Source organism: Chlorocebus sabaeus, chromosome 1, assembly GCF_047675955.1.
Source record: "Chlorocebus sabaeus isolate Y175 chromosome 1, mChlSab1.0.hap1, whole genome shotgun sequence".
In the NCBI taxonomy this organism is placed as follows: Eukaryota; Metazoa; Chordata; class Mammalia; order Primates; family Cercopithecidae; genus Chlorocebus; species Chlorocebus sabaeus.
In genome coordinates this window covers 36,645,779-36,671,286 of record NC_132904.1, presented here as the reverse complement: position 1 = coordinate 36,671,286, position 25,508 = coordinate 36,645,779, and the positions used below count along the sequence as shown (strand labels likewise).

The window sequence follows — 25,508 nt, the reverse complement described above, 5'->3', positions numbered from 1 at the left end:
CTAAATTTCAGATCTTGTTATTGGTCTCTTCAGGGATTCAACTTCTTCCTGTTTTACTCTTGGAAGGGTGTGTGTGTCCAGGAATTTATCCATTTCTTCTAGATTTTCTAGTTTATTTGCGTAGGGGTGTTTATAGTGTTCTCTGATGGTAGTTTGTATTTCCGTGGGATCAGTGGTGATATCCCTCTTATTATTTTTTTTGCGTCTATTTGATTCTTTTCTCTTTTCTTCTTTATTCTTCTTGCCTAGCGATCTGTTTTGTTGATCTTTTCGAAAAACCATCTCCTGGATTTGTTGATTTTTTTGAAGGGTTTTTCCTGTCTCTATCTCCTTCAGTTCTGCTCTGATCTTAGTTATTTCTTGTCTTCTGCTAGCTTTTGAAATTGCTTGCTATTCTTTCTGTAGTTGTTTTAATTGTGATGTTAAGGTGTCCATTTTAGATCTTTCCTGCTTTCTCTTGTGGGCATTTAGTGCTATAAATTTCCCTCTACATACTGCTTTAAATGTGTCCCAGAGATTCTGGTACGTTGTGTCTTCGTTCTCATTTGTTTCAAAGAACATCTTTATTTCTGCCTTCATTTCATTATTTACTCAGTAGTCATTCATGAGCAGGTTGTTCAGTTTCCATGTAGTTGTGCAGTTTTGAGTGAGTTTCTTATTATTGAAGGATAACACGTTTAAATACTTAGTACAGTACTTAGCTTACAATTATCAACAAGCATTATGTATAGTAATACATTGAAACATTTTAAAATTTCAAAAAATATGATTTATTCTAGTTAAATGCCATGTTAATATGTCACTTAATAACTTGCAGATATTTCCGTATCTGTTTTTATGGGAAAGGAAAATGTTAAATAATAGGGACCAGTTTAAGAATTAAAAATACAGGATATTTTATATTCTCTACAGATTAGGCCTCTAGTAGTGTGTGTGTGTTCTGTGAAAGCTATTTGCTATTACGTGTATCCAAGGAAAATACCAGACCATTGAGAATGATCTGATAGACAGTTCCTGAGTAAAGGAAATATATTGAAAGTTTATTTTTAATTATGAGTCCCACCTAATCCACATTTTACATAATGTGTTGAATGTTAACATATGTAAGAAAATGGATATTGCATTTTAAAAAATTATAAGGTTACTGTTTTATATAGAGTCTTTAACTGCTTTCTAATTTTGAAGTCAATTTACAGTGGTCCCTTAAGTTATATATAAACTCTGTACAACCAGGGATCGTATCTTTTCTATATTTGTTTAATATAATGTGGTATAATTAGCTGTTCACTGATTGTTTTCTGTATTAAATTGAATCCCATTTTAAATAACTAAACACTAGAATTAAAAAGAAAGACAGCTAGATTACAGATTTTTTTTTAAACAATACTGAATTTTTCATTAGACTGATTTAGGTTCAAATCCCAGCTCTGCTTCCTTAAAAGCTTGGGCAGATTGCTTGGTTGAACCTTGGTTACTGTGCCTGTGCTTGTAAGTTATTATTACTATTTGGATGGATAGTAAAAGTTATCTTTCAGAATAGACTAAATATATACAAATAGTCTTCAAAAGTTATTAGCATATTATAACTGTCAAACAATTAGTAGCTGTCATCATCAATTTTATCATTGATAGTTCAGGATCAACTTGTTTGCGGTGAAACAAAAGAAATGTATTGATTGTTCTTTAATCTACTTAGAAGTAAAATAATGGATCGATTATTACCCTTTGATGGTTTTAGGTTTTAAATTGTTTTATATTTTAAAGTCCCAGGCCAAAGCAAAGTGAATTATTCTAATTCACTTAGAATATTTATTTATTCTAAATGTAAAATGTCAAGTCAGATATTAATTTACTGAAATTTTATTGTGCTGAATGAAGAATTAATGATATAATGATAATGAACAAATGTTATAAAAAATTGACTCATGCCCACATGTTCACTTACTAGCTTATAATATTTTAATTTTTTAACAGTAATTGTTATTTAGAATGTTATTTATTTATTCACTTAATAAATATTTTTAGAGCTTTCATCATGTTTCAGGTCTTGTTTGCAGCTCTGAAGATGTAACAGTTAACATGAAAATGTCTGTGTTTTTGTGGAGTTTCTGATCTATTTGGGGAGATATAATATAAATATATAACTATACACACGTATCTAATATATATACATATTTTTAAAAATATGTGTGCATTCAAAATATATAGTGGAATCAAGAGTCCTGCTTTAGCCATGTTAAGTTTTAGATACATAATAGAAATCCAAGTAGAGATATGTTAAATATGGTATTTTTGGATTTGGATTTGGGGGGTCTAACAAACAAATGAAAGGTTAGGCGATAGAAATTATTTAAAGCTATGACCATGAAAGACAGTAATTCAGGGAACAAATCGTCCACTATAATAAATGCCATGGTCAAGTAAGATAAGAACTGTATTTTGCCTAAATAGAAGTCATTGCTGATTTTATAAGATGTTTCAGGGAAGTGATTGAGTTTGAAAAGTTGATTAGAATGAAAGAATAAGAACAGCAAGTATAGCCAACATATATCATGGGATTTTGTGTATTATCAATATTTGCAAAATATTTTAGAGTCAACAAAAAATGATTTATGTCTTTAGAATTTTTTTGTGTATATCTTAATAATCTTTCTTTACAGCATTATTTATGATTTGTTTGGAGGGCTAATTTTATAACTTTGAATTTTATAGTTACAATAAAAGTTATTTTACTGGTTAACCCCTTGGGATAAAAATAAGTTATTTCATAAAGCTTAACTTGACTTAATTATAAATAACTATAAATGCCTAGTTTTTCATCATATACAAAAATATATAGTACTGTGTTATAGATGAAAATAGCAACTGTTAAAGTGAGAAGGACGTTTTACAAACTTGATCATATTTAGCTTGATAATAACGCTATATTAAATTTTTGTTAAAACAATACATGTTTCTTTAATAATTGCCTTTTAATTTTACCAGCCAATATTGTAATATAACATTGTTTTTAAAAAGAGGGTGCTGTGGTAAAGTAAGTTTAATCTGTGTTCATAATATGTCTGTTAATAGCAAGAGGATTCCTTGGATAGCATAGGATAGTGGATCTTGTGAAGAGACGCACATATGGGTTAATCTTTATTTTTGAACTAAATCACTGTCAAACACATCCCTTCATTTCCTTAATCAGATAATGTAAAATAACTACAGTGTTAATATACTTGTAAAGAAACTTCTTAAAAATATAAAAGCCATGTTTTTCTTCATGAGCTTGATTAAACTGGAATAACCTTAAACAAATCTTTCCTGGAAACTTCTTAGAAGTAAATAATAGAAAGCTTCAAATTTCTGTGAGATATGATAGCTATTTAAAATTAAAAATTAGTAAATGTAAAATTAACTAAATTTATCCAGAAATCCAGAGGTTGTTCTGAACAAAAGTAGGTGAGTTTGATAATTATCCCAGTGCTATGGCCTTCATTGACTAAATAAATAAATCACTTCTTTGAGTATCTTTGTTGTTAAGTTGCTAGAGATTTTTAGAGTGTTTGAAAATTCATCACTCATGAAGTGCTTAAATTCAGTAGTAAGATTGTACATTGGCATACCATATAGCTTTTAAAATGGATGAGGTAGACCTGGTAGGGGAGGTATGTGATATTAATAATGTATAACTCAGGGTCATTAAGGAGGACTGAAAAAGCGAAAGCATGTTGGACAGTACGTGGTACATAAGAACAAAATAAATGTTTGCTCTTTTTTTTTTTTTAAACATGAACCGATAGAAACATAGACACCACATACTTGCAATACTAGACATATAGTATAATTTTGTTTTGTTATCTTTATTGGGAAAAATATATGTATGCATATTTGAATGTATTTATGTTTGCTCATGTATAGAACAAGGTATGAAAAAGAAGCACATCTAAATTTATATTGGTAGGCTGGATGGAGGAGATAAAAATTATAATGAACTTTTCATTGTTATTTATTATTTGAAATGTTGCAAATGGTAACAACAAAAAGTATTTTGTAATCTCAAAAGAAAATCGTTTTATTTTTAAGAAAATAAAAATGTTCCAATAAATTTTCTAAAAAATGAATTTTTATGTTCTGATATGAAAAGACCTTTAGATATTATAGTACTTGCAAATATGTTATTTAAATATGCAAGCATTGTTCTCTTGGATGTGTTTTACCACTAGCCATGTACTCTTAGAGGTTTCCCTCAACCCTGGCTCATGGCCAGTAGATCAGGGTGAAATTCTGTTCATTGCCTTTCTTTCCACTAGTTTTTGTGGCATTTAAAAATACAGTGAATATCACATTACAAAATTTTATCCAATTAGCTATTTAAATGGAAAGACATTCTGGGACATATCATAGTTGAACCAGCCTATTTCTGACATTTGGTTCACCAAACGGTACATGAATCACATGTATTATTTGAAAAAAACTCAGACATATCAAAAAGATATTTTAATACTCCAAGAAAGTCTTAAACCAAGGCATATATAGTATTACATTTGTTGTAATTGTTAACAATGAAAATTATGAAATAGCTTTCACCTTTTATTTGGATGTTTAAGAATGTAAAATGTCAAGTCAGATATTATTAATTTACTGAAATTTTATTGCTCTGAATGAAGAATTAATGATGTAATGGTAATGAACAAATGTTTTAAAAAATTGACTCATGCCTACATGTTTACTTAATAGCTTATAATATTTTAATATTTTTAACAGTAAGTAATTGTTGAATCTAAGTACTGAAGAAACAGGAAGGTATGTACTATCATTCAAAAATTGATATATATCATATCACTTTCAAAGCTAATGTTAGAACTCACCTGAAGTCATAATCAGCTGCCTAGTTTTAGAGTTTTGTTGCCCTGCGTACACTCATTTAGCTAAACTATACCTTTTGGAACATCTTTGGTAGCATAGTTTTATTATTATTTCCCCAAAGCCAATGTAAATGGTATAAGTATAGATGCCAATTCTTCTGTTCTCTTCTTATACTGGAAAATGTTATTACAAACTCCTTTATTTGTAACATAATAATGTTTATTTCCTAAAGGAAACTCTGATTATTCATTTAAATGGTGGCCTAAAAATATGTAAGCCTCTTTCTTAGTAATCCATTCATCCTAGGTAACTTTTAATGTTTACATTTGTAAAATATCATTTACCATAATGTGTTCAATGTATAATGTAGGTATGTAGCTTTTTTTTATTTTGTTTTATTTTCTAGAACACATTTGAACTTGCAATGAAGCAAAAACATATAATATTATAAACTGACCGAAATACTTTTCCAATAAATATATTGTTGAATTTTCATTTCCTTCAGAAGCCCACAAGAAATGTTAAATAGTGTTAATTCACAGTTCCATGATGCATTTCTTTCTTTAACATACTGTTTTGAAATTTGGGCATATAAAAATTGCTGCAAAGTCACTACTAATTTGAACTACAAAATGAGGTTTTTGTGTGTTGAATGTAATAACATTCTGTCTTGTGTATCTTTGTTTTTTTATTTCCCAAAGAATGGAACGAAGCCTACAGAATGTTACAATAGATAAATATAGGATTATGGCTAAAGTCAATATCAAATATTATTTTTGAAATTAAAGATACCATGAAATACTGCCAAGGATTTTAGCTAAAGCACTAATTGGAATAATGTAGTTTTGTTTATAAGCTCTAAGTAGCATTTTTTAAAATGCCTACTTTGACAAATGTGAACAAATCTGAATTTATCAGAGTCTCAATTAACCATGGAGCAAGTGGTAGTAAATAACACAGGCCAGTTTAAAACCCTCTTGACTCTGAGTACTTTATCAGTTGAAATGTACAACTGGTGAATAGTTGCAAGAGTAAGCTTTCATGAGTGAATCATGTCCATTTGATGATTCCCTGTGGTGATTAGTTAGCCAATGCAGTCAATCTCACATTTTGTAAAATTTCACTACGATGCCACACAAGAATATTTTATAATTTGTTCAAATAACATTGTAATCGAAATTTCAACAAAATGAAGGAAGCAAATTGATCACAATCAGCTGTGTTTTCATTGTGACAGTACTTAGTTATGAAGCCATTACTACAAAATTCACTGAAACAGATTTCATATATATTTGCAATGCTATTGATTTATAATTTCTTTTTTTCAGGGCTCCTGCTAGAGTTCCATAGAGTGCTCTGTATTTTGAGTTAATGCTATTGATCTGCTTTTAACTGGTGATTATATTTTATTGACTACTTTAATTTTTTCTTGATCAATAGTTGTTCAAAAGTTGATTTAGTGCTGTTTATTAGTAATGGTTTTAAGGTCACTTCTCATAAAGATAAATCTTTGACTTCTAAGTTCCCTTAATCTTCTCTTGCCTGTGACTATAACCATTTATTTAGAGAGGGGAAATATGTGGTGTCTTTTTGCATTTAGAATATAGATAAAATTCCTTGCAATAACAAAGAGAATTTATATTTTTATAAATAATGAATAAAGGTCAACTATAATTTTCAGAAATTGTAGGCAGAATCATCATTTCAAACATTTGTTAAGTTTTGTCTACTCTTTGGATGTAATATTTACTTCACATGGTGTTAAGTTAAATGAATTATTTCAAGGCTATGTAACTCTATTAAGAGTGCAAAGAAGATCTTTCTTAATTTATATTCAGACATGTTTTTATCTTGTTTTAGAATTATGTTACAATTACAGATTATTTGAGTGTGAAGAGATTGTCGTTTTGAAACTCCTGGCCTTATCGTTGAGAAAATTAAGGTATAAACTTTACCTTCAGGCAAGATAAATGACTTGCCTGAAGTCAGGTAGCCATATTATTAAATAAAGAGCTTAGTATGATGCTTATATATGAAGTGTTTAATAATTATCTACTTAATTAGAAATGTATCGAAACATAGGTAAATTATAATGATAGATGAGGGAAACAATGTTAACTTAGAATTATAAATTAATACAAATTAAAATATTAGCAAAATTAACTGATCTTTTAAAAACATTTGTAATCATGGAATAAGGCAGTATTTTATGTACTTTATGTACTTAGCTCATTTGCTTTAGGTATAACTTGTTCAACCAAAGTAACATGTGTGGACTGGCACTGATGAGCATTATCCTAGATTTCACTTACATTATACTGTATAATGAAGTTACAACACCAAACCTATTTAATAACTTTGCTTGATAGTAGGGAGATACTGTGTATCTCCCAGAAGGCAAGTGATACTTATTTCATATGATTATTAGAAGGTTTGTATTTTAGAGTTATCCCTTTTTTATAAATTGTTTTTTAGAATGGAACTAGCATGAATGATTTTGCAACTTCCCATAGAATTTCAATATTGATGACAGTACTTTTACTTAAAATTTTGTCTGAAATTTAAAACCAGATGTTAGCTATATATAAACTGAAGTTTGTGAAAGTTTTTTTTTTCTTATAATGTCTTTATCTGATTAGAGTATCAAGGTAATTTAAATTGCCCTTTCTTCTTGTTTTTACAGCTTTTTGTACTTTGGGATGTTCCTGAGAATTTAATAGTCAACTAAAATTGGAAGACTTAGAAAAATCCTGAAATAGAAGTTGAAGGGATTAAAATAAAAGATCTGAGTTTTATTTATGCTTTATATAAATGTAAAGAAATCTACCTTTTAAGGGTTGCATCTTCCAGAAAGCTTTTTTTCAGTACAACATTTAGTCAGTGACAGTATCTTTTCAATTTAAAAAATCTTTATATAAAACTGTACATGGATATAAATCTGTTGTATTTTTTCAGGTTCTATAGTTAGTAACATAGTGTCTAATTATGAACTCCAAGCATCATAAGCAAGTGGTGATATATTATAGATGAGTTCTTTTGGCACAGAAATATTTTAAGAAGTAACCAAAACTTCAAGTCTGATACTAGTTAAACTCCTGAAAGGCAAAGTTGATTTATTTTTAAGCCTATTGTGAAAACTAATAGAAAAGAGCTTAGAATTGTGTTCTGACAGTAAAATTCCTAAAATAATTAACAGAAAGTGCTAGTTGTTTCTGCCTAATTTTCCCCCTTTAGCAAAGGTAATAAGAATTTTCTTAAACTGAGGTTAATATTTTAATAATTATTATTTTTCATCAGCCTGTTCCTGACCTCTGTTTGGTATACTCAGTGTTTATGTATTTAAAGCCTTTTTAAAATAATGATTAACCAGATAATCTCAAGTTATTTGAGTTACTATGTTTTATATCAAACATAGACAACTAAAGTTTCTTCTGTGTCTATCTGTATGTCTTCTCCTGATGAGGTTTTCATTCTGAGATCATGTCTCTCATATCTTGTGGTATCTTCTTCTAAGACTATGTCATATAATACTTGGTAGTTTGCATTATGAATACAGAAATAATATTGTCTGACAATAAATGATAACACATTCTGCAATATACAACTTGATGTATCAAAAGGATTTCCAGGCTTTAAGTGAATATCTACTTATTTTGGAATCTCATTTATTGCAACAATTCCAAAATAATTAATTGTTGATTTTGAATGTTGAACCAGCCTTGCATTCCTGGGATTAGCCCTGTTGGCCACAATGTAGTATTCCTTTTATATATTAATGCATTTGAGTTGTTTTTTTTTTTTTTTGCAGATTTTTACATCTATGTTCTGTGAAGGTTATTGATCTGTAATTTTCTTATAATTTGTTGGACTGTGTATCAGAGTAATGCTGATCCCAAACAATGAATTAGGAAATATTCACTCCTCTACTATTTCTTTGAAGAGACTTTTGTAATAGTGGTTATACTTCTTCATTAAATCTTAGAATTTATAGAATTCACTGGTGAAGCTATCTGGAACTGGACTTTCCTTCGTTAGGTGGTTTTTAACCATCAACTCAATTTAAAAAATAGATATAGAGCTTTTTAGGGTATCTCAATAGTAGAGGCCACTAGTGTTATTAAATGCCCTATAATCCACAGGACAGCCTTTGATATTTGATAACAAAGAATTATCTGGCCCCAAATATCAAAGGTGCCAAGACTGAGAAATCCCAGATTAGCTGTTTCTTCTCTGAGTAAATTTTGATAATTTGTGTTTTACAAGGAATTTGTTCACTTCCGCTAAGTTGTTGACTTTATGTGTGTAGACTTTTTCATAGTATTCCATTATTCTCCTTTTATTATCTGTACAACCTTAATACTTTATCTTTTTCTTATGTGTGCTTATAATTAAAATCTTAGGCTTTCAGCATTACTATAAGAAGACCAAACTTTTAGACTAATTACTAAATTATACTGGATTTTAAGCCATTCTATCTCAGGAGAATACAACACTATATTTCTCATTGAATTTAAAAGTTTTCCTTCCATGACTCCAAATTCTTTTTTTTTTTATTTTTTATTTTTTGAGACGGAGTCTCGCTCTGTCGCCCAGGCTGGAGTGCAGTGGCGCAATCTTGGCTCACTGCAAGCTCCGCCTCCCGGGTTCACGCCGTTCTCCTGCCTCAGCCTCCCGAGTAGCTGGGACTACAGGCACCCACCACCTCGCCCGGCTAGTGTTTTTTTTTTGTATTTTTTAGTAGAGACAGGGTTTCACCGGGTTAGCCAGGATGGTCTGGATCTGCTGACCTTGTGATCCGCCCGTCTCCACCTCCCAAAGTGCTGGGATTACAGGCTTGAGCCACCGCGCCCGGCCTGACTCCAAATTCTTTAAAGGATATATTTATATCAATGTTTACCTTCTGTATTAGTCAGTTCTCACACTGCTATAAAGAAATATCTGAAACTGGGTAATTTATAAAGAAAGAAGTTCCATTGGCTCACAGTTTTGGAGGCTATACAAGAAGCATGGCTGGGGAGAACTCAGGAAACTTACAGTCATAGCAGAAGGCTAAGGGCAAGCAGGCACATCTTACATCACCAGAGCAGGAGGAAGAGAGAGAAGGTGGAGGTTCTAGACAGTTTTAAACAACCAGATCTTGTAAGAACTCTATCATGAGAACATCACTAGGGGGATGGTGCTAAACCATTAGAAACCACTCCCATAATACAGTTGCCTCCCTCCCTCCAGACCCCACTTCCAACACTGGGGATTACAATTCAACATGAGATTTGGGTGGGGACACAGGTCCAAACCATATCACCTTCCACCCCCATTCTATAATTGATTATATACTGTTAGAACTGTGATCTCAACAAATTGACATCTCCAAAGGTTTATCTCTATATACTGAAAATCATATCATTAGCTATTTTCAGGATGACTGAGAAAAAATAAATCCAATATAAAAAATTGCTATAACTGTATCTCCTGTTCAAGTTTTTATGTTTCATTTCATTCAAATTTTATCACTCCCCTTGGCACTAGATCTCTAAAGAATATTGGCTGTAAATCAAAGTCCAGACTCTTTAGTTTGACATTTAAATCCTACACATTAATTATCCCTAATGTGTTCTTTCTATTGTTTTATTTGATTCCTTTTCCCAATCTCCAAAATAGCTCTGTCCGTTAACTTACTGCACAGTGCCCTATTTCAGTGACTTTACTTCCTTTGATGGTTGTTCTTTTCTCACTCTCTCTTTCTCTCTCTCTCTCTCTCTCTCGTGACCAAGCATGATGACATATGTAGATGAGTTTAACTTCATAGAGACAAATACATTTTTTATTAAGCAAAATATATCTTTGTTGAAAAAGAAAAAATAAAAGATTACTTTATTTTTAAATTTTTTGACCACTGTCCGAAAGAAAGATTAAAAAAAAAATTATTTCACTAGCTTTAGGGGTACAAGTGGTTTTTGTCTACGTGAATGAATTGTATAGTGGTGAAGTCTCAGAGTTTAGTGCACCCATCACCCAGGTAGTGTACCTTGTGCCCCAGTAGGTTTTTTTTTCAACCCTCACCGCCCTCCTAACCTCTGTCTGCTGAGTTTCCAGTGTTTGTTATACCACTCTGTCTGCCTTTATGCACCCATAGCTTATCTCCCTTTATAAGAGAGAACATGGAGTATTTGGTTTTCCATTCCGCAGTTACTTTACTTAGAATAATGGTCTCCAATTCCATCCAAGTTGCTGCAAAAGACATTTTTTTCTTCATTTTTTTGGTTGAGTGGTGTATATACCACATTTTCTTTATCCACTCTTTGGTTGATGAGCATTTAAGTTGATTCCATATCTTTGCAATTGTGAATTGTATTGCAATAAACATATACATGTAGGTATCCTTTTTGCGGGTATTGTTTTGATACAATGACTTCTTTTCCTTTAGGTAGATAACCAGTGTTAGGATTGCTGCATTGAATGATAGATCTACTTTTACTTCTTTGAGAAATCTCCATACTGTTTTCCATAGGGGTTATACTAATTTACATTTCCACCAGCAGTGTGTAAGTTTTCCCTTTTCCACACATTCACACTAGCATCTATTGTTTTTTGACTTTATAATAATGCTATTCTGGCTGAGGTAAGGTGGTATCTCATTGTGATTTTAATTTGCATTTCCTTGATGATTAGTGATGTTGAGCATTTTTTTCTATGTTTTTTGCCCATTTGTATATCTTCTTTTGAGAAATAATCTATTCATGATATTTGGCTGCTTTTTAATGGGATTTTTTTTTTCTTGCTGATTTGTTTGAGTTCTATGTGGAATCTGGATGTTATTCCTTTGTTGGATGCATAGTTTGCACATATTTTCTCTCATTCTGTAGGTTGTCTATTTGCTCTGATGATTTTTTCTTTTGCTGTGCAGAAGCATTTTAGTTTAGTTAGGTCTCATTTATTTATTTTTGCTTTTGTTGCATTTACTTTTGGATTCTTCGGTATAAATTCTTTGCCTAGGCTGATGTCCAGAGGAATTTTTCTTAGGTTTTCTTCTAGAATTTTTATGGTTTCAGGTCTTAGATTTAAGTCTTGAATCTGTCTTGAGTTGATTTGAAATGAAATAGGGATCCAGTTTCATTTATCTTTTTTTAAAAAAATTTATTTATTTATTATTATTGTTATTATACTTTAAGTTCTAGGATACATGTGACTATCCAATTTTCACAACACCATTTCTTGAATAGGGTGTCCCTTTCCCCAGTTTATGTTTTGTCTGCTCAGTTGAAGATCAGTTGGTTGTTAAATACTTGGCCTGACATCTGGGTTCTCTATTGTGTTCCAGTGGTCTGTGTTTCTACTTTTACACCAATATCATGCTGTTTTGGTTACTGTAGCCTTATAATATAATTGAAATTCAAGTAATGTGTTGCCTCTAAATATGTCCTTTTTGTTTAGGATTGCTTTGACTATTCGGGCTCTTTATTGGCTCCATACGAATTTTAGGATTGTTTTTTCTAATTCTATGATGAATGACATTAGTATTTTGATAGCAGTTGCATTTATATATAGATTGCTTTGGGCAATATGGTCATGTTCATGATATTGATTCTTCCAATCCATGAATGTAGGATGTATTTCCATTTGTTTGTGTCATCTATGATTTCTTTCAGCAGTGTTTTGTAGTTCACTTTGTAGAGATATTTCACCTCCTTGGTTAATATATTATTAAGTTTCTTTGTTTTTGTTTTTGTAGCTGTTATAAAAGGGATTGAGTTCTTCATTTAATTCTCAGCTTATTGATATACAGCAGTGCTGCTGATGTATATATATCGATTTTATAACCTGAGACTTTACCGAATTCATTTATCAAATCTAGGGGTCTTTTGAAGGATACTTTAGGTTTTTCTGTGTATAAGATCATATCATTGGCAAACAGAAATAGTTTGATTCCCTTGTAAGAAAGACTTTTTTTTTTTTTTTTTTTTTAAAGGAGAAGACTGACCTGAGAACAAACAATTTTACTGTTAAAGTAATTAATTGATCTTTGTATGAATATTACTTCATTTAAGTCAACTGGCCACTTTGAAAGTTGTATAAAGTCTTTCTGGTCAGTAGAAAATTGAGATATTTCAAATGCTTGTTTCTAGTAATAAGTCAGAGTACTAATGTAGTTAAATTGGCCTATAGTTCAATTCATTGTCCCTCCATGGAGTTGTTTACAAATTCCAAACTATGATTAGTGGTGTGATGAAATTTTATAAAGTCTTTTAAGTATTAGTATCTGAGAAAGAAAAGCAATAATATTTACATTTTGAAAATATAGTTTTAAAAAGCATTTAAAAGATCATCTGTTGTTTTTTTTTTCCAATTTGGGCTTAAATGAAAGTTAATTCACAGTTGTTTTCTTAGTTTTAAGAAATGCAGCATAGTTGGACTAATTTTGCCATAGTGCAGATATACAATGGTAATTTTTATTGAATTTTAAGTTCTTCAAAATTTCTCCTGCTGGAAATGTGTTATCAAGAGTCTGCTTTTTAAAAAACCTTCTGCCAACCAAAGGTTCTATTACTGTTTATTCAAATTCAGAAACCATAAAATATATTTTGTATTGCTAAATTACTTTAGGATTTAGATAAAATTTTTTGGAATTTAGGCCTTTGTGAATAATTATTTTCTTGATTAAAATCCATGTAATAATATTATTTATTTATATGACACTACTTTTTTCAGATTTCCTTCATGTGTATTGTCTTATTTGCATATCCCAATAACCTGGTGATGTGGACTAGGATGGTCCATTTACACACGAGGAAACTGAGACTCAGAGAAGTTAAGTCACTTGCCTAACAAGGATTTCCTGGTGGTATAGTGTACCCTGTTCTCTGTCTGAAACTTATGCTATCTGAAGTCACATGTTTAAATATTTTCAGGAATATGTAAGTTTCTATTTCTCCCTGCAATATGCACATATGTGCGTATACATAATTACACATGCATAAGCATGTTCATATACATGCATGCTTGCACATGCACGCATAGACGCTGTGGGTTGTACACCAACACTTGTATGTATTGATTTGCTTTGATTTGTGTAAAATCAATGTTACTTGGAGGCCAAATCGTAGAAAATCTTACCATCATTCATTTTAATTTTATTATTGCTTATGAGAAGAATTTAATTATTAGAACCATGTTGAAACTGCCATCCCTAAAATGACTTGTGCCAAAAAAAATTTTTTTGAAAAGAGCATTTGCTGAACACATTGACTAAAGAATTCAGTATTTCTTTGTTTTCACATTGTTTTTCCAAATGCTATAAACAATCTACATATTTAATAATTCTTAAAAGAAAGTACCTCTCCAGCATTCTTAGTAGTTAGTATGTTCATTGGCATTTGTCCAGTATGGGTTATGTGAATTTCTTGATACTGTAGATAAAAACTGTTTGTCTTTTTAAAAAAGACGTGGACAGATTGGCATTTTCTCAGACAGAGACCTCTGTGAAATTAGATTTTTGAGATTAGCTACTTGTGTTAGTTGAGCCTTTCTATCTGCAGATAGATTAAGTGACAGTTTTGTTGTACGTGACTTGGACTATGATTAAATACATCCTATGTTACACGTAAGAGTGAAAGCTGTTCACCACAAAGAATGATAAATACTTCAATTATTTAATATAATTGAAGGACATACTTTAAAATAAGAGAAAATAAATTTTACTTTTATGACAAGTAAAGATTTATTTTGTGAATAGGAAAGGATTTAAGCTTCAAGAGAAAAAATTTGCAGAATTAGGCAGAATGAGTCATCATAGTAACACCAATACTTCTGATAAAATGGGAAAAGGTATAAATTTATTGCAATGCATTAATTGTTTTGTTTGTGGTAAAACTTTTATTTGCTTCTGAGAGTTTTTTCTCTTTTGTATAAGCCCATATAATAGTTACCAATAAAACAAAGTAAGTGTTAGCAAACAGATACTTGACAGAGCTTCACAAGACAATAACAAATCAAGGGGTTTGGTAGGAGAAATGTTTGTTAAAAAATGTTAGCTAACTATAAGGCTGGACTTCTGTATTTACAGTTACATGTTCTAATTTATTTCAGGTCTGACAAATGTATCAAATGTGGTAGATGTCTAGTTGTCGACATGTTAGACAAAAAACATGTAAAGCTTAAGAGAAGTCAGTGATATAGTCTTGAGTGATTCAGCACACAATGATAGAACAATAGCTTGCCTTAGCAATTACAAACATTTCAGGGGCATTATGAACTCTTTTTAGTGATTTTTTAAAATATCCAAATAAACTTGTCATACTAGCTCATCTCTCTCTTAACATTTACCTCACTAATTATGTCAAAGGAGCGTGCCTCTGTTGTCAAATGTGTGCCAGGTTGACCTTGTTTGGAGGCGCAATATTCTTAAAGGCTGAATCCCATGAATTGTATATATAGTGAAGGTAATTTAACTTAATTTTTTGTTTTTTACATGAATCAATGTTTTTGATTAGGATGATCTTTTAAAAGTATACTTAGAACTTGGTGTTTTTAAGCATCGTTATAAACCAACCTTCTTGATCTTACTGTGGATTAATGCTATTATAGTTAGCCTTCTTATATTTGTAGATTTCAATTTTTCTTATATTTGTAGATTCTCTTCAAAATCTCTATCCAGCAATCCCTTCACTTCACGGTTCCAAGTTTACTATAAAGAATTATTCTATTGCCACATGAAATTCTTAAACCTCTTTAAGAGGTTTCTTTTAAAATGCCTAATTTTCTCTCTTAATATGCCTATATGTTTTAATGCTCTTAATTTTCTCTCTTCTGGAGTAAGAATTTGCTTCTTGGCTACTGTAACACTAATTGAGAGGTGGCAGCTGGGAGGGAAAAAAATGCTTATTTCTGCGTCTATCTCTAATTGTGTTATCAAGTCATGTTTTTTGAAGTAAGTGGCTCCAATATACTAATCTGTAAAATGGGATTACATTATCCATCTTTCAGGTTGTTGTAAGAATTAAATTGACTTTTTTTTTTTTTTTGAGATAGAGTCTTGCTCTTGTCGCCTAGGCTGGAGTGCAATGGCACGATCTCGGCTCACTGCAACCTCCTCCTCCCAGGAGCAAGCGATTCTGCTGCCCCAACCTCCTGAGTAGCTGTTATTACAGGCACCCACCACCATGCCTGGGTAATTTTTTGTATTTTTAGTAGAGATGGGTTTTACCGTGTTGGTCAGGCAGGTCTCAAACTCCTGACCTCAGGTGATCCACCTGCCTTGGCCTCCCAAAGTTGACTTTTTAAAGGGTTTATCATAGTGAGTGCTGGCACATAGTAATTGCATAATTGTATCTGTTATCTTCCAAGTTATCCAGATGGCATGCTTTGTGATTATTTTTTATTTCATTTCTCCATTCACCACATCTAATTCATTCTACCTCTATGAAAAAGCAAAGTAGGTATTCATGCAGGTGGGCAGGAGACAGAATTGTTTTTGAAATCCGTCTCTGCCACTCATTAGCTGTACCTCAAACAATTTACTTAACTCATCCTAAATCTCCCTTTCTTTGTAAAATAGTGATGATAATAATAGTGACTTACCTCAGAGTATAGCTTTGAGAATTACTGAATTAACTGAAAGTGTGTATGTGTGTGTTTTTATGCCTATGTATAAAATGAATGAATGATACAGATAAAATATTTAGCATTGTGCTTGTCATAAAATAAGCTTCAATAAATGTAACATACATAGTCGTTATTATTACTCTTCATTCCTGATGCCCATTCAGCTGTTGTTTCTACTTATCTGTGCACTTTACGCTAGTGGAAGCCTTCAGGTCTTCACTATTTTCTCACACCCTACCAGCCATGTAATATTGTGAGCAGTTAAATATTTTTTTGTCCTTAAGAAATTATTTTTATCTGTATTCCTAGGTATTTTGTTCTCTCTGTAACGATTGTGAATGGGAGTTCATTTATGATTTGGCTCTCTGATTGTCTGTTGTTGGTGTAAAGGAATGCTTGTGATTTTTGCACATTGATTTTGTGTGCTCATACTTTGCTGAAGTTGCTTATCAGCTTGAGTTTTGGTGCTGGGATGATGGGGTTTTCTAAATATAAAATCATGTCATCTTCAAACAGAGACAAATTGACTTTCTGTCTTCCTACTTGAATTCCCTTTATTTCTCTCTCTTGCCTGATTGCCCTGCAGAACTTCCAATGCTATGTTGAATAGGAATGGTGAGAGAGGGCATCCTTATCTTGTTGTCTTGTACTGGTTTTCAAAGGGAAGGCTTCCAGTTTTTGCCCATTCAATATGATGTTTACTGTGGGTTTGTCATAAATAGCTGTTATTATTTTGAGATATGTTCCATTAATACATTTTATTGAGAGTTTTTAACATGAAGGGATGTTGAATTTTATCACAGGCCTTTTCTGCATCTATTGAGATAATCATGTGGTTTTTGTCACTGGTTCTGTTTATGTGATGGATTATGTTGAACCAGCCTTGCATCCCAGGGATGAAGCCAACTTCATCGTGGTGGACAAGTTTTTTGATGTGCTGCTGGATTCGGTTTGCCAGTATTTTATTGAGGATTTTATCATCGATGTTCATCAGGGATATCGGCCTGAAGTTTTCTTTTCTCTGTCTTGTTTTGATATCAGGGATGATGCTGGCTTCATAAAATGAGTTAGGGAGGAGTCCCAACTTTTCAATTGTTTATAATAGCTTCAGAAGGAATGGTACCAGCTCCTCTTTATACCTCTGGTAGAGTTTGACTGTGAACCCACGTGGTCTTGGGCTTCTTTTGGTTGGTAGGCTATTAATTACTGCCTCAATTTCAGAGGCAGTTGGTTTGTTCAGGGACTCGACTTCTTCCTGGTTTAGTCTTGGGAGGGTGTGTGTGTGTGTCCAGGAATTTATCCATTTCTTCTACATTTTCTAGTTTATTTGCACAGAGATGTTTATAGTATTCTCTGATGGTAGTTTGTATTTCTGGGGGATCACTATATGAGACCAGAGACCATATCTACTTTGGCCCACTGTTGTATTTCTAGTTTTTAGAACAATGCTGTGGATATATTAGGCCTGTCATAATTGTTTGGGAATAAAATTTGACAAAGATGGGACAAAGCAAAAAAGGGAGAGAAGACATGAGACATCTTGGCATGTTTGACAATTTCACATATTCTGTATGGCTAGAAAATATGTTGTAAAATTCATTTTTGAGAGTAGTAGGAGATGATATTGGAAAGAAATGCAAAGACTAGAATATGAAGAATATTACCCATTATGCCTAGAAGTTTAGACTCTATCCTGTAGCTTTGGAGAGCCATTGAGGGGATTAAATGCAGATGTGACATGCTAAAATTTTATGTAAGATAGGATAGCCTGTTAACGTGTAGTAAGAAAAATTAGAAGTGAAATTAGAGGAACTGGTATGAATTGTGGGCCTATTTCAATAGTAAAGCATGGGAATATGGGGGCCTAAATTAAACTGGGGGTGCAAGTATTCAAGATCTGGTAAAATCATCAGGATTTGGTAACCAGTTGGGTTTGGAGTATATGGGAGAATGAGAAGATAGGATGAACTGTGAGTTCTGCTTAGCATTCAAAGATCAGTTGAATTGTACCCTCCTCCAGTTTAGTCCATCTTGCCACTGACTGGAATAAATTTCTGGTTTTTGACTCCTTATGGAATGTTATGTATATCTTTCTTATATTGCTGATTTTTTTTTAAACTAGGCTTATAGCTGTTTGTTTCCATGTCTAAAGTCCCTCACAAGACTGGAAGGCCTATAATGTAGTATCTACCTGTTATCGTCTCTTCTATACTGAATGCTCAATAAATACACAGATGATTAATTAATGCCCAACATTTTTAATTACCTCCTGAAAAAAAAAATCCATACAGTTAAGCATGCGCTTCTCACATTTCAGTACTCCAAAATGAAACTAGTTGTAAATAGGTGAAGTTTAAGTGAAATTTTTTCAAAAGCACTTTAATTCTAAAAATTCAAAATTAGCAATTACCAGAAAATATTCATAGGATGAAGTTTTAAAGTGAAGTCAGGCCATATTGTTTCCAAATTAAGATGGGAACTTACTATTAAAAATCTTCCACAGATTGGAAATGACTAATCAACATTAGGAAAATGAAATTGGAAGATCTGCCCTCATACTGTTTATGGCTAAAAATGTATTCATGTTCATTTTTGACAGTGTTGTTCCAGTGTGAAAATTTCTTTTTTTTTATTTATTTTTTATTTATTTTTATTTTTATTTTTTTATTTTTTTATTTTTTTATTTTTTATTATTATACTTTGAGTTCTAGGGTACATGTGCATAACGTGCAGGTTTGTTACATATGTATACTTGTGCCATGTTGGTGTGCTGCAGCCATCAACTCGTCAGCACCCATCAACTCGTCATTTACATCAGGTATAACTCCCAGTGCAATCCCTCCCCCCTCCCCCCTCCCCATGATAGGCCCCGGTGTGTGATGTTCCCCTTCCCGAGTCCAAGTGATCTCATTGTTCAGTTCCCACCTATGAGTGAGAACATGTGGTGTTTGGTTTTCTGTTCTTGTGATAGTTTGCTAAGAATGATGGTTTCCAGCTGCATCCATGTCCCTACAAAGGACACAAACTCATCCTTTTTTATGGCTGCATAGTATTCCATGGTGTATATGTGCCACATTTTCTTAATCCAGTCTGTCACTGATGGACATTTGGGTTGATTCCAAGTCTTTGCTATTGTGAATAGTGCTGCAATAAACATACGTGTGCATGTGTCTTTATAGCAGCATGATTTATAATCCTTTGGGTATATACCCAGTAATGGGATGGCTGGGTCATATGGTACATCTAGTTCTAGATCCTTGAGGAATCGCCATACTGTTTTCCATAATGGTTGAACTAGTTTATAATCCCACCAACAGTGTAAAAGTGTTCCTATTTCTCCACATCCTCTCCAGCACCTGTTGTTTCCTGACTTTTGAATGATCGCCATTCTAACTGGTGTGAGATGGTATCTCATTGTGGTTTTGATTTGCATTTCTCTGATGGCCAGTGATGATGAGCATTTTTTCACGTGTCTGTTGGCTGTATGAATGTCTTCTTTTGAGAAATATCTGTTCATATCCTTTGCCCACTTTTTGATGGGGTTGTTTGTTTTTTTCTTGTAAATTTGTTGGAGTTCTTTGTAGGTTCTGGATATTAGCCCTTTGTCAGATGAGTAGATTGCAAAAATTTTCTCCCATTCTGTAGGTTGCCTGTTCACTCTGATGGTAGTTTCTTTTGCTGTGCAGAAGCTCTTTAGTTTAATGAGATCCCATTTGTCAATTTTGGCTTTTCCTGCTGTTGCTTTTGGTGTTTTAGACATGAAGTCTTTGCCCATGCCTATGTCCTGAATGGTACTACCTAGGTTTTCCTCTAGGAAGCTGGAGGCATCATGCTACCTGACTTCAAACTATACTACAAGGCTACAGTAACCAAAACAGCATGGTACTGGTACCAAAACAGAGATATAGACCAATGGAACAGAATAGAGTCCTCAGAAATAATACCACACTTCTACAGTCATCTGATCTTTGACAAACCTGAGAGAAACAAGAAATGGGGAAAGGATTCCCTATTTAATAAATGGTGCTGGGAAAATTGGCTAGCCATAAGTAGAAAGCTGAAACTGGATCCTTTCCTTACTCCTTATACGAAAATTAATTCAAGATGGATTAGAGACTTAAACGTTAGACCTAATACCAGTGTGAAAATTTCAGTGATTAGAATGATTGGATTGAAAAAAATAATTATCTAGTCTCTGCAAGATGATCTTGGGCCAATGCCTTGATTTCTGTCAATCTCCAACTCCAGAGAGGAGTCTGAGATGAGTCTTAAAGGATATCAAATTTGAGAGATGTGAAACTATAGAGCTATGTATTCTTTAGAAAGGTGGAACAGTATGTACAGTAAAGGAATTAAACGTGCATTATTTCTATGGGTCCTGATTGCTCTAACCACCTATGAGTCTATGATTTTAAAAATCATTTTTAAATTTCAAAATCCAATTGGAATGTGTAACCTGTCAGTAAGTCAGTCTTCATCAGTAACTGTTACAGATAATAGGTGGACATTTATACCAAACCATATACAAAATAATTATCTTTCTTGGAGACTTAATTAACAGGTTTGAATTAAAAGACTTAAAAAATTAGATTGGTAGAACACTGGTTGTTTTTAACTGTATTGGAAGAATCATTGTATAGGAACAATGTTTACCTATGTATCTTCATATTAAGAAAGAGAAAACTTTTCGAAGAAACAGTTGTTTATATTTCAATGTGATTATATAATTTCAGTGGGTAAGTTTTAGGAGATGATGTAGAAAGGACATAGGATCTACATTTTACTATTAGCTTTGCCCCAACTAGCTACCAGGTAACCTCTCCAGGCCTTGATTTCCTCATAAGTAAAAGGAGGGGGTGGAATAGTCTGTTATGTCCCTTTGACCTGTGAAATATGGTGTCTGTGTCTGTCCATATTTGAAGAACATAGGGGATAAAATGACATTTAGTTGCATTTGATTAAAAAGAACTAGCCTATTTGTTTTCTTATTTCAAATGTAAAGGAGAGTGATCAGCAAATAATAACATGGTGCAAAAGAGTTAAATAATAAAATTAATAACATCATTAATTGTGTTCTAGGAGAGAACTATTCATTAATGAATCAATTGGCAATATTAGGAATACATTGATGTTAAATGACTCTAAAAATCTTGGACATCTCGAGCTGAATTATAACTACTTTATATGGTCCTGTGGTAATGAGTCTTATATTTTGAAGAATGTTTCTAGACTCAAATGCACAAATGAAAATTGTTACCTTTAACATAGTTACCTTGGGAGACTGAGCTCCTTTATTCATATCACATTACTTAGCACCTACTGTTTTGCACTGATGCTGCCATATTAAGTTGGAGGTAAAGTTGGGGGATTGTAGAAATCAGGAATCATTTTCCTCAAATGCTGGTTTGTAATTTTTTTTTACTTTAATTCACTTTCATTTTGATTCTGAACCCCAATCATGTCTTACATTTTTTGTTCTTTCTTTCACTTTTGCCTTTTCTTCCTCTTTCTCTCTTCAGAAAGAACAGAGAATTTAGTGTTGGCGAGACCTAGTTTAGAGTTCACTTCCCCTCACTTACTAGTAATAGGATCTTAATCAAGACACATTTTCTGTCTGCACCTAAGTTTCCCCCTTTTTTTGTAAAAATGGATATAATGCCAGTTGTCTAATTCCCTCATGGAGCATTTTTTAGTGGAGTAGGAAAACATCGATGCTTGGTAAACCATAAAGCAGTATGCAGATATAGACTTCATGACTTAATAAGACAGAGAGGTGTGTGAAAGAACACAGGTTTTAAGCCCAGATTCATCTTTATTCAATTCCTGCATTTGCCACTTACTAGTTTAGTGCAGTCTTAGTTTGTGAAATGTATATATAACATCTAATGACATATTCGTGATTGTAATGATGACATAAGGTAATCTTTATAAATCTCTGTGAGATAAACAGGGGTACCTTTTATTCCCATTTATTCTTAGATGAAACAATTGAGACTTAAAGAATTCAAGTGATTTGTTTAGGGTTATACAGGTTGTCGGTTAAATAACCAGAATAAACTTAGTATTACAATGTGAGTTTTGTTTTATGGATAAATTATATCAGGTAATTTCAAAGAAGGAGTTCCACGTATGTTTGGAGCACAAAATATACATTTGGAATATATGTATAGATGAGATCCATAGAAGGGTTACTTGGAAACATTCAGATTTATTTGTTCTTGTGCATTTTTTTGTTAACCACAAAAATTGACCAGTTGCTTTTTTTATTTGCAACTCATACAGATTTTAAACTGTGGTCTTATGTTAGTGACCTAGAGGAAGACGAAAACTAATTGGCTCCCTTTTCAATTGTAGTGCTGGTTGGCTCATGAGGCCTAGATGTCACTATTACATGTGATGAACAATGAATACTAGAATTGTAAAAATGAGAGTTGATGGCTCCAATCACGTATTAACTCAGGACATATGGTGGGTTTTACCTCTAGTTTCACAAATTCCATTTGTCTGCCGCTTTTTGCTTTCTGTGTTACACTTGACTGGTATATCAGATTTTTTTTCCCCCTGTGGAAACTTTCTTGATTGTCAGTACATCTACAAGGGCATAATAATGATATATTAAAAATAATCATGTAAATTATAATCACATTTTTCAGAATATTGCTAATGATGATGATTTTTCTTTAAATACTGATTGGGACTTTCTTGTCTTGGAATAAGGGTAATCATATCTAAATTGTTTTATTTAATCTACTTTTAGTTTAAATCCAGAGTTATAGCAAGGCTTGGTATTAATACCATGACAAGGAAGTAGTTTATGATTTTGCCTGGGAAAAAATTCTTTGGTTAAATTGTGTTGAACTTCTTAAAATTTTTAAATTGATGTAATGTATAGTGGAAGAGTTTTACCAATTCATAGATGTATAAAATAAGTTACTGGCAAGGGAAATTATTTCATCTTGAGATTTAAGTGTTTCTAAAAATAAAAAGATATTGTTTAAAATGGTGAAAAATATATTTAGCCATGCCTTTTATGGTGACAGCGATAGAAGTACAAAGTTAAGTCACACTAAAACATTTGTGTTAAAAAGCAATGCTTGTACATTTTTACATTTACATATTTTTCTATTTTATGTCCATCCTCCAATTTTGATCAGAAGATTTCTTCCATGTTATTCTTTCAATAGCAGGCTAACTTTTATGAGGACATGATCAGAGGATGGGACTCAGCATGGTAGATAGGAGCCAAAACATCAAAGCATAATTGCGTGCCCAGTTTCCGATTACTGTCCCTGAAATAAGTGGAAACATTCAGAGCAGGGAAATATATTCAAATATATGACAGGAATTTCCCTTCTTATGTACTATGCACATGAACTTTAAGAAAATTGTATGTTTAGGTATTTTTAAATCTAGCCAATAGACTTATGTGATTTGTCATTGTAGTCATTATTATTAGAGTAATTGTTTTTATTTTCATAACACCAATGAAGTTTACTGAAAGGTCCTATTAAACTAAGAGCATAACTTGAAGGGAATACGTGGAGAATGTCTTGAGTTGCAAACTAGTCACAATCAACTAACTAGTACACACATGTATTTCTTATGATCCAGGTCTGGTTTCTTGCTCAACTGTGACATGACTTTTCTCTTTGGAGTGTGGCCAAATAGCCAAGAAATAGATTCAGATTCAATTAACCATACTGTATATCTGGAATGAGCCAAGCATTGAGTGATATGTACTCAAGTACATCCTATCCTGTTGTCCTGGCAAAATTATTACTGGCAGATGTTTCACTCTTAAAAGTATTTTGATTTACACAAGAAATGATATGTTACCTTACCAATTAGGCAGGTGGTGATAGTATCTTCTTTTCTTCTTCATTTTCTTTTTAAATGCTAAAGACACTGGAATTTTGCAGCTTTAAGTAACAATCCCAAAGACATAAATACTTCATGTCAAACCTAGAATTTACCCTACGTGTTTTGACTTGAAAAGCTTTTTTTTCTTCTCAGTTCATATTTGTTATTTTGTTATTACAGATATAATCTGTAAGTTTGTCAGTTTTCAAGATTTTATCTGATTTGTCCTGTGCCTATTTATTATTATGGATGTTTATTCTCTCTATCTCTCTGTCTTTTCTCTTCTTGAGTATCATTTTCATAGAAAGCATTAAGAGAAATTGAGATAAAATGAGCCACACTAATTGTAAGCCTTTTCCAAATGAGAAACTATTGAAAATGTTATTACCAGCTGGATGCTGGAAAGTATGAAAGAGCTGGGGGCACAACAGTGTGACCAGTTTGACCTTATAGAGAGAAATATAAATTTGTCTTGAATTAGCCAGTCTGTGTCAGAGGTTATTTTACTGATAGTCTGATCAGTTCTTTTAGACTTATCACTCATAATTGAGCCAGATCTCACATATAACAAATTCAACCATAGGCAAAATCATTGTAATTATTTTCCTATTTATTGTCAACTCTGAAAATCATTGTGTGCTTCTAGAAATTGAGATAGTTGTCAAGAATAAGTTTTGTTTATGCTAAGTTGTAATTTTCTTTTTCTGTGTTTGCTAGATTTTTCTAGATATGACATTTGGTTCGGGAGGGCACACAAAAGCCATTCTACAGAAGGAGTCAGATATTGTTTTGTATGCCTTGGACAGAGACCCAACAGCTTATGCATTAGCTGAACATCTTTCAGAGTTGTATCCGTAAGTAATACCGTTGCATATTTATTTGATTTTCATTCTTAGTTTTACAGAGCTTGGCTTACCACTTTGGAGTTTGTTCTGCTTTGCATGGACTATATTTTACTCCATTAAATATTTTCTCAATTTTTTTCCCCAAAAATAATTAATGTAAGTGATATTTTTAGTGTCACTTAAAATAATGCTATTTTTCAGTTATCCTTTCTGAATCCACAAAAAGAAATACAAAAATGTCTTCCACTTACAAGACTGAAAATGTTTTGGAATCCATCCACAAATAATATTTTGACAATAACTCATAGTCAAAAAATAATTTTTAAATATTTTTATGAGTTTATTTCTAAGAAT

The 25,508-nt window shown here is 32.3% G+C and overlaps 1 protein-coding gene across 7 annotated transcripts in view; it reads left to right on the top strand.

The window, feature by feature from the left end:
• METTL15 (methyltransferase 15, mitochondrial 12S rRNA N4-cytidine) overlaps positions 1-25,508 on the top strand; it is a 421,910-nt gene that overhangs the window by 82,529 nt on the left and 313,873 nt on the right. For all 7 annotated transcript variants that reach the window (XR_012093474.1, XM_073017671.1, XM_008003675.3 and 4 more), the window contains exon 4: positions 25,027-25,163. Coding sequence is in view for 6 of the 7 variants with exons in the window: in XM_073017671.1 (XP_072873772.1) it covers positions 25,027-25,163 (137 nt within the window). In the remaining variant the exon portion in view is untranslated. The remainder of the gene's footprint in view (positions 1-25,026; positions 25,164-25,508) is intronic.